Source organism: Monopterus albus, unplaced genomic scaffold (assembly GCF_001952655.1).
Source record: "Monopterus albus unplaced genomic scaffold, M_albus_1.0 scaffold119.1, whole genome shotgun sequence".
NCBI classification, from domain to species: Eukaryota; Metazoa; Chordata; class Actinopteri; order Synbranchiformes; family Synbranchidae; genus Monopterus; species Monopterus albus.
In genome coordinates, this window is record NW_018127999.1 from 1,019,460 (window position 1) to 1,031,332 (window position 11,873).

General features: G+C 40.7%; 2 protein-coding genes across 3 annotated transcripts in view; both read left to right on the top strand.

The window, feature by feature from the left end:
- The window catches only part of cunh5orf24 (chromosome unknown C5orf24 homolog), a 7,733-nt gene extending 896 nt beyond the window's left edge, over positions 1-6,837 (top strand). Inside the window, exon 2 of one of the 2 annotated variants that reach the window (XM_020611956.1) lies at positions 1,685-6,837. In XM_020611956.1, the coding sequence (XP_020467612.1) occupies positions 1,688-2,311 (624 nt within the window). In that variant the 5' untranslated portion in view covers positions 1,685-1,687 and the 3' untranslated portion in view covers positions 2,312-6,837. Of the gene's footprint in view, positions 1-1,681 lie in introns of both variants that reach the window. The other variant, XM_020611953.1, reaches the window with a different exon arrangement.
- A 564-nt stretch (positions 6,838-7,401) lies between these two features.
- txndc15 (thioredoxin domain containing 15) lies at positions 7,402-11,830 on the top strand. The gene is made up of 6 exons (XM_020611975.1): positions 7,402-7,625; positions 8,030-8,349; positions 9,754-9,900; positions 10,196-10,359; positions 11,064-11,194; positions 11,490-11,830. The coding sequence occupies exons 1-6, from the start codon at positions 7,529-7,531 to the stop codon at positions 11,684-11,686; spliced, it is 1,056 nt and encodes a 351-aa protein (XP_020467631.1). The 5' UTR covers positions 7,402-7,528; the 3' UTR covers positions 11,687-11,830.
- Positions 11,831-11,873: the final 43 nt, after the last annotated feature.

Below are 11,873 nucleotides of genomic sequence, written 5' to 3' on the forward strand. Positions count from 1 at the left end.
CTTTCCTAGGGGTTGGATTTTATTGCTGGATGAAAGAGATGTGCTAATGCTTTAGATCAGTTATAAGTGTTTGGGGTTGTCAGGTTGTGTTCATCATTACACACATTTTAAATGAAATCATCAGGGAGACCTCTCCCTTTGGAAAAGGGCTGCAGGACACTTGGACCTAAATCTAATTACAAATATGCTCTTGTACCTTTACAACATTTATATTAATAAATGGGCCAGTTTATTTAAAATCTGAAACGTTTTCTTGGCCTAGTGAACTCTCTGACCTCAGACCTGTTGTGTATTTCTATATTTTACTTTTAGCTTCTCAGAAGTCAGAATTGAATGCTTGGTTTTCTAAGCCACAAAGGTGGGAGTTAAGCTTCATCAGAATTGTTTCCACAGTATGTTGTCAGTCTTACTAGTGACAAGACTTTACAGATGAGGACTAACTGCTAAATTTGGCAAACGTATGTCTGGTTAACATCCCCCCACAGATTAAGAGCAGCACAAAGCTGCACAGCTAAACGTGTCTATGGGAATCATCCAGGACTGTCTCCATGCATTGAATGAGACAGTCCCACAGGAGGATAGCCACAGACTGTCTTTAGAATAAAGGGTGTAAAGCCTTACCCCCTTTACCTGCTTGCATTTTTTAGGTTTGGGGTTTGTGTTAGTCCCAGTCCTAAGAAATATAGGAGTATAAAGTTCTAAATACAGTATGTCCAGGTTTCTGTTCTTTATGCAGGTCAAAATACTGACCTTATTTCCACCAAAAGAACTTTCCCTGAGGAGCAGGAACCTTTTATTGAATTAGGTTCCTCTACCTGCATTTCCACTGGAGGAACCAGGGTTTTTATTTAGTTCAGAGGCATAGTTCCCACTCCCACCTGCCAAAAAAAAGTCCCTACTCAGGGGGCAGCACTTCCTGAAGGTCCAAGAACTACCGGGCAAGACATTGCATTTTACACGCTGCGTTCTCAAAACCCTACTGCAGACCATCAGCATACAATTTATTTAATCTTCCTGGGCTTCGGCCCTGCTGTGGGAATCCAAAGCACAATGTGCTTTTACCCCAGGGAGGGATCTTGGAATTTAGTTCCTGGAAATAAAAAGCTTTCTGGTGATTTATTGTAGAGCAGAGCATGTTTTGCGGTTCATCTGAGCACTATGTTTGCTTTAATTAGATGTTTCCCTGGGACTGTACTACCCAGACAACTGCACTGACCTCGTACAGAGACACGTGTCCTCTTTTTCTGCATTTCCACTATCGGAACCTAACGAGTGGGACACCCCGTACTTCCCTCAGCCGTAACCAAGCACACCCTCTGGGGTTGATGCGGACCATCCTGCTTGGTTTAGAGGAGGGAGGGGCTGCTGCTCTATCACACACGCAGTCAACTGTGTGTTTACACATGATGCTTGTAATGCTAATGCTTGAGGTTTGATGACTGAGACGTTTAACCAGTCACTGGCGCGCACACACCCTCTCTCTGTGCGCAGTCCTGGTACTTGATTTTAGTACTACATCGTGAGGGGTGCTGAAATTTAGTTCCCAAAATGCACCGTATTGGAAAGAAATGTAGAACGCGTGATAAACATTACTCGATGCGACGCATTTCAGTAGGTTCCTATAATGGAAAAACAGCAGTTGTGTGATAATAACACCCTGCAACCTTTTTGTGACTCTCAGCAGACGATGATGCGCCAGGTGACAAGCAGTGACTTCTGCATGAATAGCAGGCCATCGTGCCTGGCAGAGGACAGCCACCACTCCACCTCCCACTTTGACCTGTGCACCTCCCAGTCCAACAAGTTCTACCCTCCTCCCCCTCCATCATCCCTTCAGATGACACTGGCGCCCATGGCCCTTCCCACCCAGAGCCACAAGCCCATGGTGTGCCAGAGACAGGAGGTGCTTGGGGGTGACCCGCTCTCACCCGGGAAAATACCAGGCATTAAAAGCACTGATCAAGCACCAGACGACCCCAAGAAGAAGAACAAGGCTGTTGGGAAGACAGGGAGACGTGGGAGGCCTTTGGGAACCACCAAGCTAGCCGGATACAGAACCAGCACGGGGCGACCTCTTGGCACCACCAGAGCTGCTGGATTCAAGACAAGCCCAGGAAGGCCGCTGGGCACAACCAGAGCAGCGGGGTACAAGGTCAGCCCTGGACGGCCTCCCGGTAGCATCAAAGGCCTCTCTCGCCTCAACAAACTGGCTTATGGTAGCACCTGCAGCGGAGCAGCTTTCCCCTATCCAGTACCACACAAAGAAATCCTCTGTGAACCTTCCTGCAAAGAGAAGCCAGCTAATGAGTAAAGGCTCTACTCTGTTTCTGTTCACCCTCCATCAGAAGAAGAGATGCACACATTTCCTGCCACACGCTGGTGTTGATTGTAATCTTTCCCAGTCTGCTGAGAGGAGGAGATTTTCTATTACTGGTGTCATCTGTGTGCCTGCCACCTAATATAATACTGTTAGATTTTCAGCACTACAGCTGGAGATCTATAGTGTATGAAAGGGTTCACAACATGTTGCTGTATTTGTTCTGTTTAACGAGCAAGGAGCTATTATTATGCCAACAAATGTAGGGGTAGCTCATGACAATTTTAAGTTTAGTATGTATGTATATATGTAGCTTTTTAACACCCACAAACGATTGAAACATTAGTTTTCACATGTTTAATTTCTGTAAACAAAGGAGACCATTGTTGAAAGGTTTTGTGAAATCTACTGTGACACTTTATGGCACTAAACAAGGAGTAATTTTACTCTGCGTATTAATCACACTGCAGTTTCAGTATCAAAATAACTAATGTTGGATATTTACTCTTGTTCTTGCTCTTTAAACAAATATGCAAAACAAGAAAGGATAAGTGACAAGTAGCAATGTTGTCTTTGCAGGAGGAAGGGTTGTTGGAGATGCTATATGTAGCACCTTTATGTCAGAATTGTAAAATAAGAGGCATCTCACCCTGGATTCAAGTCTTTGTTTTGAGCAGATTCAGGGGAACATTTGCTCTGTGGCACTTCCACCATAGGTGTACAGATAATCCTTCAGACTAATAGCACCCCAAAACTAAAATCTGGTTAATCAAGCTTTTTCCACTTGGCTTCAGAATTAACAATATGAGCTGTACTGACAAATTCTCTACATATTATTTGCATGCGAATGTCATCTAAGCAGGTCGGTGCGTTTATAGATTGTTGTGGAAATAACACTCCAAGTTTGAACTTTTTCCACTAAATCTATAAAAATGCATAAACCTTGGCAACAGCTCACTTCATCTTGTGCTTTTTTTAATAACCTGCTAAAATTTGGTAAATGTGGCTGTCTTGTTTGCTCAGTATGGAAAAAGTAGTGTGAGGGTGTGTATGTTCTACTTGGTACTGGGTTGCTCTGCAGTAAGAGGTCAAACCCCTCCTCACTGGTTCTCTCACTGTAGGAACAGGAACGTGTAATAACAATGTGAGCCCGTGTTCAGTCTGAGTTTCAAAGGTGTGAAAAAACGCAGCCCTCTCCTTTCATTTCTGTGGTGGACTGCGTTCACTGCAGCCGGCTCTGGCAAAACGATGCTACCTCGTGCGATAAAAAAGATCTGGTTCAACTTTTGCTGAACTGCCCGGTGACATCTTCTGACCAATCATGTATGGGGGACACTGGGAACGTGGACGCCCATGAGAAGAAGACTCTTGTTTACCTTGTTAGCATTAGCATTCACTGCTGTTCACTCCTAAATATGGGCCACAGTTAACGCACCATAAGGACTTGCCATGCGTTTTTGTTAGTTGGGGTATTGGACGGTGAATAGTGTTTTTTGTCTCTTCTGTGCCGACACACTGGCAGTAGAAATTGGTGAGGTAGAGCAGCATCGTTAACCAAAACACAACCACAACTCATGGGCTGGAAACGTGAATGAAGCAGCTCATGTCGGCTCCTCACATCCTGGCTGTATCATACCCCCCCATCAACTTAGCTCCTTATGAAACGCAGGGAGTTGCGTTTTACCGTACTCAGTCTGAACACCAACTTATTGTTTCTTTACTCTTCTGTTTGTCAGCTTGCCATAGACTGGTGTCTTCTAAAAAGTTTTACTGGTGATACATGAGCATGAATTCTGCCACATATGCCAACATTAGACATTTTAACTTTGTGCTTCTATAAAACCCCATTTTTCTTAAGTTTAAAAAAAATACCTCCAATGCATCAGCATTTATTTGTCCCAACTTGAAGTAACAAAATAAGAACTCTGTATAAATACAGTCAGTTTTACTCCTGCGTGTAATGACTGTGTTACTGAGACCACAGAAACATCTCATTTGTGGTCTCATTTGCTTACAGTGACCAGAATTTGACAATTATTTATTGTTTTAATTTGTACATGTTGCTTTTTAATTTGCACAGGCAACTGTAAAATAATGTTGATGTAAGGGACGTGACATTAACCCCGTAGAGCACTTGAATCTGACTATTGGGGAACCTGGTGTTTTTGTGAAATTTTGATGTAACATGAAGTCATTTAGTGCAAACAGACTTAAGGAAGAGATGAACAGATGCAGTATTTTTACTGGTTTAATATTCAATGTTTTGCAACATGCACCGTAAATACAGTAGATGACTTATAGTCAATACAATTTTGATCCAGCATCATAGATTGGTTGTTTGGCTACTTGCCACAGTACTGTATTCAAGTTTTTATCATTTGGCAAATGAGTTTTTGTGCAAAACTGTAATCTTTCCCTGATGAGCATTCAGTTTCTGGTGTCTATAGAGGGATCCATAGCCTGAGAACGAAGACACCATCGCTTCACTGAGTTGCTCTCTTATGACAAAATTTAACATGGTTATATTTGGTGCAATAATCTGTCTGTTGTATGTATTGTACTGTGGAACCTTTGATACTATCACTTTTTATTATTGTTGTATTTTGATACTTGTGTACAAAGCCTTCTATCACTTGTTTTGTTGATGTGTGTAGTGTTAACAAAGGTTACTGAGACATCACATACAAACATCCTTTTCACCGTCCTTTACCAAAGAATATGATGCTATTGAACTTCAGGCATTTATGCTATTTGATTTTTAAAATATTCCAACATCTCACACAATAACCTTAGCATGTGGAAAATGTAAATGAATAAGCATCTGAGGCCACTGTCCCATAAAAGATAGTATGATTGTTTGGATTAATACAAATCCTTTAAATCATCGCATCTGATGCTGAAACCATGTGGATGTATGTTTCATGCTTCATACGATTAACAGTGTCTTGAATACATTGTAAATTGCTATACTGACAATGTAAACTTTTTGTATGTTTCCTTGGTTTTATACACATCCGTTATTCTTCATTAGAAAAAGTTCACTTTTATGTATAATTCTTAAGTAGACATGATCTTTAACTGACTAATTTTTGCTGAGGTTACAGCTGACTGTGTTCCTGGCTGTCTCACAGTCTGAGGTCTGTCTGGTTTTAGATGCACACAGTGAGGTGGAGCCTAATGAGATAAAGATGCTGGTGGGATGTACAGTTAACTAGACAGGAGGACATTCTGACGTGTCACAGTAGGAAAAGCACAGCTGTCAGTAATAAAGTTAATGATGGTTTTATTGCATTTAGCTGCTCCAGTTTCAGGGTCCTGGTTCTGTGCATGCTGGCACACTGTCATGCTGTCTCGGCTTAGTGGGGGACTTGAATAGATTGTTAGTGTTACTAGTAACACCCATACCGTTCTGTCCATGACAAGTTAAATGATCTGCTTTTGTGTGTCACACTCCATCTTCAAGGAGTCATTGTTCTAAAAGCTAACAAGGCTTCCTCAGTGAAAAGTTAAAATTTGTTTTGTGGTTTTTGTCTATACTCCAGGCTAACTGGGTTGCAGCAGCTTCAGCTCCAGCGAGGCTTTGACAGTGCGCTACTTTGCTAACAGCTGCAAAGGCCCATGAAAGCCTTGAACTTGTTTTAAATGGTTTTAAATTCACCACATTTCAAAACTGTTCTATCCTTACCAAGCACGTGGAGTGCACAGCATAACATCCTATTGAGGAAGCTACTTGTAGCCTGGTTCCAGACCTTTGTTTCAGAGTTGTTGGCAGTTCAGTCTGATTATCAGGCTACAGCAGGGTTATATAGGGCTCTTAATAACTTGTGTTATTAGAAATGAGATGTTGATGTCTCTGCAACAGAACACAAACATCTGTGCTCCCTTTGGCACTCAGTGGCTTTATGCGATAAATTGTTGTTTTTAAAGGCAAACAAAATATTATTAGGAGTTGTACAGAGTTTACTATCCAGTACACTAGTAGATGTTGATCTAGCTTGTAATATGGATGGAAAACAACAGGAACATTTTTCAAATTTTTAGAAAGATTTGAAATGTTGCCTGCTGGTTATGTCAGGGGTTAGTGACATATCTAAATGCCATCTGATGAGTGTTTTAGGGCTTATTAAATTTAAGAATGAAGGTGAAAAGATATGCTTCTTTTCCAAAAAGGAGTTAAGGAATTAAGGAAGGTGTACTACACGAAATAGGGGTTCATTTACTGACATTTGTAGTTAAATCAGTGCTGGCACAAGGCACAGATAGATGCTTTATTATGGTTGTTTTATGAGCTCCCCACACACCTACACACATACAATTTTAGCATTAATTCAGCACATGGTCTGTTGTCTGTAAATGATCATTTAAAACATTACCTCATATTTTGAGTGTTTTTGTGAATACATGAAGCCCAGTTATTCCTGAAGTGTGACTGGCAAAGCCTGTAGAGCTTTGTATAAATCCCATTTTATTCCTGCATGATTGTTGTGGAATGTTCAAAAATTGTGTAATAAATATGAAAGTAAAACAGTCTGTTGAAAATGTATTTTGTTCTGTTTTATTTTGCAAAATAGTTAGTAATTCAGTAATTCAAAACTGCAGCTATTCTGTGATTGTGCTACATCTTGTCGCCTCTTTTTCTTTTATTTTTGCACCTGAGACAGTGTCATGGCCATTGCATTCATTCAAAGAGCAGAGATAATAGATACACTGTGATCGGTGTGGCAGACAATCTTCATCACCTTGTCGTAGTGAGTGCAGTTCTGCATTAAATTAGGAAAATTTAATTAAACTGGAAAATAAATAAAGTCAAAACAAAATATATAAAATCACATATGTCTATATATAAATAGGTCTACCTATAAATGTACATTATACACCTATATACTTAATAATTAAAAAAATCTACAGCCTTTATGCACGTAAATGTATAAGCTACAGTATGTGCACAGACGATAATTTACAAAAATTATGTATATTTGCATGTAGTGCCATATATGTCTGATTTTCTTATTATTACAACCAACTGCACAAAGTAAAGAAAATCGCTCTCCATCATATGCCACAAGAAGAATAACTCAACTGGGAGGTGTATCATTTATATCCTTCCCCCACACTTCGAAAGATCAATTCCTTTGAACTGAATAATATGACCGGAGGCATCATCATGTCGAGATAACTGTTCATTAATGCATCTACATACGCTTAAAAAATATGTCGAGTGTTTTTAAGAAACTGTACATTCGGTATGTTTTATTATTTATGTTGTGTCATTCTGAAGTTTTGAGGTTTTCGTCTGTGATAGCACAAGGTAAGAGGCTGTTAGCTGCTTGTTAGCTATACAGCGCTAGCATAACAGCAAACTGGCAGGTGATGTTAACCTAATAATAGTTTATATCAACGAAGGTTTGTGTAATATTTAAATTATTTTTAAAGAGTTATGGAGCTGAAACGATTGATTGGTTGATTAGTAGAAAGTAGTAGTAGTAGTAGTAGTAGTAGTAGTAGTCGTTATAAAATTGTTCATGTGTTTGTTCTGGCTCCTGCAATGTGAGGAGTGTTTGTTTTCTGTTTTTATATCACTGTATGACCAAAGAACTAATCATTTAGTTTAGATAATAATTGGTAGTTGCGGTAGTGACTTAGTTATTTGTATTTAACTTGTATTGAAATGTCTTATATACTAAGCTCAACATGTATTGTAATTCAATCCAGACAATGATGAGTCACTGGAGTTCATGTTGTCAGAGGATGCAGCATCTGACTCAGAGAACAACCCCAAGTTTGTGGAGTCAGAAGACCTGGAGTCTCTGCCAAAGAGACAGTTCAAGACAGCTGAGATTGCAGATGCTGTGATGGGTACTGAAGCCCCCATCGATCTGTCAGACATTGAGTCCCTTGTCCCCAAAAATGCCAAAGACTTTCAGTTAGGCTTCTCTCCGCCTTGTGATGAGAACAGTGTCCAGTGTGGTTCACATGTTCTGGATGCTAAAGGAGTGTCACTGGAGGAGAAGAGCACTGAAATGTCAAAGCAGGTTAGTGACTGGAAGCCCTATGATCAGGAAATGTGAATTATATTAAAGCTGGCTGAAAAAAACTTATTAAATCAACTGGACTAGGTTTCTAGGTCGAAGACGTTTCACCTCATCCAAGAGGCTTTGTCAGTTCTGCCCGACTGGCATTGAGTAAGAGATATTTATCCCCCTCGGTGGTGTTTCAGTCCTTCTGATGCCCAACAATGTCCCCTAACGACTGGTTCGTTATAGCCCAGTATTGGTGAGTGTCATTACCTGTCTTTGAACCCTCACCTGTGGACCAACGCCTATTGTCCTGGTGGACATGTTTGGGCAGAGATCTCAAAACAGGATTGTAGATGGATGACAAGTTGTGTTTTAGTCCATTTATATTAAAGCTGCAACCTAAAGAGAAGGTGTGTCAGGACCTCCTCTGAAGTGCTGATGATAAGCTGATAAGTCAAGTTCCCAGTCTCCCCCCTCAAACCAAAATGCCTAATAAATAAATAAATGAAAATGGCCAGTGAAACTTTGTACCTGCAGTCCATTGTGGCACAATGAAGCTATAAATAGGACACAGTTGTTGTTTTTTCATATCAGAAACAATGAAATGCCAGATTACTGCCATCAGATTACTGTGAATGGCCAAATAGCTGGTAAACACAAAGTACATACATAGTGTATCACTGAGATCAGGTGTTTTTGGTCTGAGAGTTGGGATCCCTGAGGAAGATGTGCATTAAAGACTTCACATAGTCTGCTTGCAGGTCTTGGGGAGTATACAGACAGGTGACAAATTAAAGGAAAAACCTAAATAGTTCTCACCTGAGAAAATATCAAAACTCAAAGTATTGGTTACATAAAGATTAATGGACATGCAGAAGTATTTGTAAAGTTGTATGTTTTGTTGCATTTCTGCATTTGAAGTGTGTTTCTCTTAATGTTTGTTCTTTCACCCTTGTATGTGCTTTGTCCTTGCTAATAGAAACAATAATCTCAACTAACTGCCTGTTAACTAAAGATTAACAAAATAATTATTTGCAGGAAGCTGTCACTTTGCCTACTTAAAAAAATGTCCACTCATTTTCTGCAGCTTCTTGAGAGTCAGTGAAGGCCCATGTCTTCACACCCCCATCTGTAATAAAGGGTTGGTTAAGAATTTGAGCTCTCAGGTCCTGAAGACATAATTAGGGTTATTTTCCTCATACTTCAGAAAGTCCCCTGTGGGCCAACAGAGGACATGTTACAACTGTTATTACTTAGAAGATCAGTTGTGACAACTGATGATTTCACTTTTGTTTTGGTTTGGATTTTATATTCTCATGTCTTTCTGAGCACCAGTGCTGCGGGCCTCAGGTCAGGTCAGTGAAAATAAACAGTGAAGAGTGCAGAGTGATTGACTTCTCCTCGGGTGTTTACCTCCAGGTCACCCTCGACATAGTACGTGTGGAAGCTGCAGCACCTGAGGAGCAGAACACCACAGAAACTGCCAAGACGTACAAGGTGAATTGTGATAAGAGGAACATCACAGGGGTGGACAGTTTCTCTGTGCAGGTCCTCAATGCTTCACAGGTATTCATGCTTTTCTTTCATTTCTTCTACAGTTAACATAACTTAGAACTCAACATGTTTTAAATTTGCCATAATTTTCCTAACCATCCATCCATAATATTAGCAGCCTAATTTAAAAAATTTGAAATGCAGTTCTGTGTTGTGTGATCATATTGGAGGCTGCAGTTTGAGCTGCTGTTGAACGTTGCATTACATGCAGAGCTGTTGCTGTTCTTTTTAGCCCAGCATCACTGATATAAATGTGGTACACAGAATAAACCCATCCCTCACTCTGTGCCCTTGTCATGTCTCTCAGGACCTGATGGAGTTCCTGAATGCTAACAGCACAGAGTGCTCTGTGGTGCTGTTCTTCACCACCTGGTGCCAGTTCTCTGCCAGCCTGGCTCCTCACTTCAACGCCCTGCCCAGAGTCTTTCCCAGTATGCACTTCCTGGCACTGGATGCCTCTCAACACAGCAGGTGAATGGTTTGAAAATATGTCATCCCTCCTTCTGTGAAGGGCTACTTCAAAGGGGCATTAAATGAGTTCTGATTTATTTTAATCTCTGCGATCTGTGGCTCGGGTAACATTAACCAGTATCTGGTAGAACTAGATTTCATATTTTTATTAGCAACTACTAAAGTAGCAAGTAGTAGATTAAGGATGTATCAAAAAGGTTCCAGCATTGAGATGTCTTTCAGACACTGGAACCCTGAAATTATCAAGACATTACCTGGGGAGCTATATGTGAGAATGCAAATGTCCAAGTCTGTCAACCAAAATCTTTACTCTAGCTCCCTAGTACAAAGTCTGAGTGAGCCGGAGTGAACCCATGTGAGAAAACAGCAGCGTATAGTCCAGAGTATTCACACGAAGCTAGTGGGTGTGTTAATGCTGTTCTATCATGTGACCAGTGTGAAACCGGAAAAATACAAACATCATATGGTGAAGAAAAACATAAAACTAAACATAGCATTTGCAGTAGGTGAGAACAATTGTGACTGTCTCCTCTTGTGTGCTACATGTGTGAAAACTGCTTGTGTGTGTGTGTGTGTGTGTGTGTGTGTGCATGTGAACAGAAATACCAACTGTTTATAGGTGTTAGATTATTTTGTGGCACTCAGCTGATGATCTAAAACTGAACCACCATTTCTCCTTCTTGTCCGGCTCCACCTTCCGCCAGCCTGTCTACAAGGTTTGGGACCGTGGCAGTGCCAAACATCCTCCTATTCCAGGGGGCCAAACCCATGGCTCGCTATAACCACACAGACAGAACATTGGAGATGCTCACCGCCTTCATTTCTAACCAGACAGGTATCGTCTGATATAATGCTGTTTTTGTGTTTAAGGGCTAAGAGTCCTGGCTTTGTTTCAGATTCTGGAAAACACCAATGGTTTTTGGTCTGAGGCTCTGGACACCCCCATGTTGTTCTAAGACTGCAAAACAAATTCTTTCTCTACTACATTACCATATATTGATTCTAAATTGCTTTTTACTTAACAACATATGTAGGCATCTACATATATGCTGTTCAGTGTTTGACCAGCTCTCACTTGTTGAACTTTAAAATGCAATCTTGCTGCTGTATATTCTGCTGAACTGCTCCAGGATTTGAAGCCAGCCCTGACAGAAATGTGACGGATGCAGACCGCTTGGGGCCCCTCCCCAGTGACCCGGTGAGGAGCGTCGACTGGCTGCTGGTCTTCTCTGTCCTCTTCATCACAGGCTTCACCATGTACGCCATCCTGCGAACGGACAGCATCCGCTGGCTCATACCGGGACAGGAGCATGAGCATCAGGACTGAAAGAGCACATAAAGCACTGGATGTAAACATTATTCTGTTCAGCTTGTTATTAAAGTCATCTGTTGTTAATTTTCTTATGTTTTAAGTGTTTGATGAATTGACTACTTGAGCCATTGTGATTTATAATAAAGAATTTAAAGATTTGTTGGTGTTAACATTTCAGGGCTGTTACTGAAGTCAAAACAAA

Excerpts from the sequence above, each read along its gene's own strand:
- txndc15 (XM_020611975.1), top strand. The coding sequence starts at position 7,529 with ATGTCGAGTGTTTTTAAGAAACTGTACATTCGGTATGTTTTATTATTT. Across the intron at positions 10,360-11,063 it reads GATGCCTCTCAACACAGCAG|CCTGTCTACAAGGTTTGGGA; the intron begins GTGAATGGTTTG and ends ACCTTCCGCCAG. Across the intron at positions 11,195-11,489 it reads CTTCATTTCTAACCAGACAG|GATTTGAAGCCAGCCCTGAC; the intron begins GTATCGTCTGAT and ends GAACTGCTCCAG.